The 1197-nt window shown below is 54.7% G+C and overlaps 1 protein-coding gene across 1 annotated transcript; it reads left to right on the top strand.

Moving 5' to 3' along the window:
• The first annotated feature begins 230 nt into the window (after window positions 1-230).
• LOC109774943 (protein LURP-one-related 15-like) lies at window positions 231-881 on the top strand. Its single transcript, XM_020333704.1, has one exon. It carries the CDS (start codon window positions 231-233, stop codon window positions 879-881), a length of 651 nt encoding a protein of 216 aa, XP_020189293.1.
• Window positions 882-1197: the final 316 nt, after the last annotated feature.

Here is a 1197-nt window from a genome sequence, read left to right as displayed (position 1 = left end):
ACACAAAAAAAAATGTAGGCCACACATAGCAATCCTTTAATTCTAGGAGAGATTGTCTTGTGCAACAAGGAAATAATCGCATATACAAAAGCTACCTAGCTAGCCCGGTCATGTACCGAACTGAACTAGTACGAGTACCAGCCTCCTGCATCGAAACCATCTCCGTCGATCCATACCGGTGTAACTTCCATCCTGTTTACGATCACTAGCAGGGAGTCGATCAGCGGGAGATGCCGTGGCCGTGGGAGAGTACGGCGGCCCTCGTCGACGCGCGGTTCTGCGCACGCCACACGACGACGTTATCGGTGACCAGATCGAGCTCCTTGCGGGGCCACGGGTTCGACGTCACGGACGCCGCCACCGGCGCGGCCGTGATGCAGGTGGAGACCTCCTACTTCGGCCACTACCGGGACCTGCGCACGCTCCTCTTGCTAGGGGCCGCCTCGCGACACCCCTTGCTCTTCGTCGAGGAGTCCACGTCCCTGATCGGCATGGGCCGGTGGGAGGCGTTCAGGGGGCGGTGCGGGAGGCAGACGGACCGGCTCTTCCTCGCCGTGGACAAGGCGTCGTTTTTCCAGCTGACGGCCAACGTCCACGTGTTCCTGGACGGCAACTCCTCCGGCCAGGCGGCGCCCGACTTGGCCGTCCACGGCAGCTACTACCGCGGCGCGATGACCGTCTCCTGCGGCGGCGCCGTCGTTGCGCAGATCGACAGGAAGAAGAACACCTTTTGGGGCGCGCTGTGGGGAGAGCGCGCGTACAACGTGAGGGTCAACCCGGGCGTCGACCAAGCGTTCGTCGTGGCACTCACCGTGGTTCTCGACCAGATGCATAATCCTGATTATGATTCACGCAGCTCTTCATGTGGACATAAGAAATAACTAGAAATCTTGATCACTGGCAATGTGACAATGGAAGAAATCATGTGTAATGGCAAATAGCGGCAGTCCAAAGAAAATTCATCTTGTTGGGCGTTAATTAAAGTTTTAATCAGGCTGTATGAGCGGAAAAAGCTAAAAAAACAAACGATTGATTTTAAGGCGTGCGTCAGCCACCTTTTGCGCCGTCTGATTAAAGCGGGGTCTGATTATGCATCCTCTATAACACTAAGTTTCCTAGTTTTAAAGAGCTCGCATTCAATTGAGATCTTGAATTAGAATTGGGTCATCCGATTTTGACCAGGTCAACAATTTCTCA

The sequence above is a fragment of the Aegilops tauschii genome, chromosome 5 (genome assembly GCF_002575655.3).
Source record: "Aegilops tauschii subsp. strangulata cultivar AL8/78 chromosome 5, Aet v6.0, whole genome shotgun sequence".
Lineage (NCBI taxonomy): Eukaryota > Viridiplantae > Streptophyta > Magnoliopsida > Poales > Poaceae > Aegilops > Aegilops tauschii.
The sequence above is the reverse complement of the archived record's forward strand: the minus strand, read 5'-3'. Positions and strand labels throughout refer to the sequence as shown.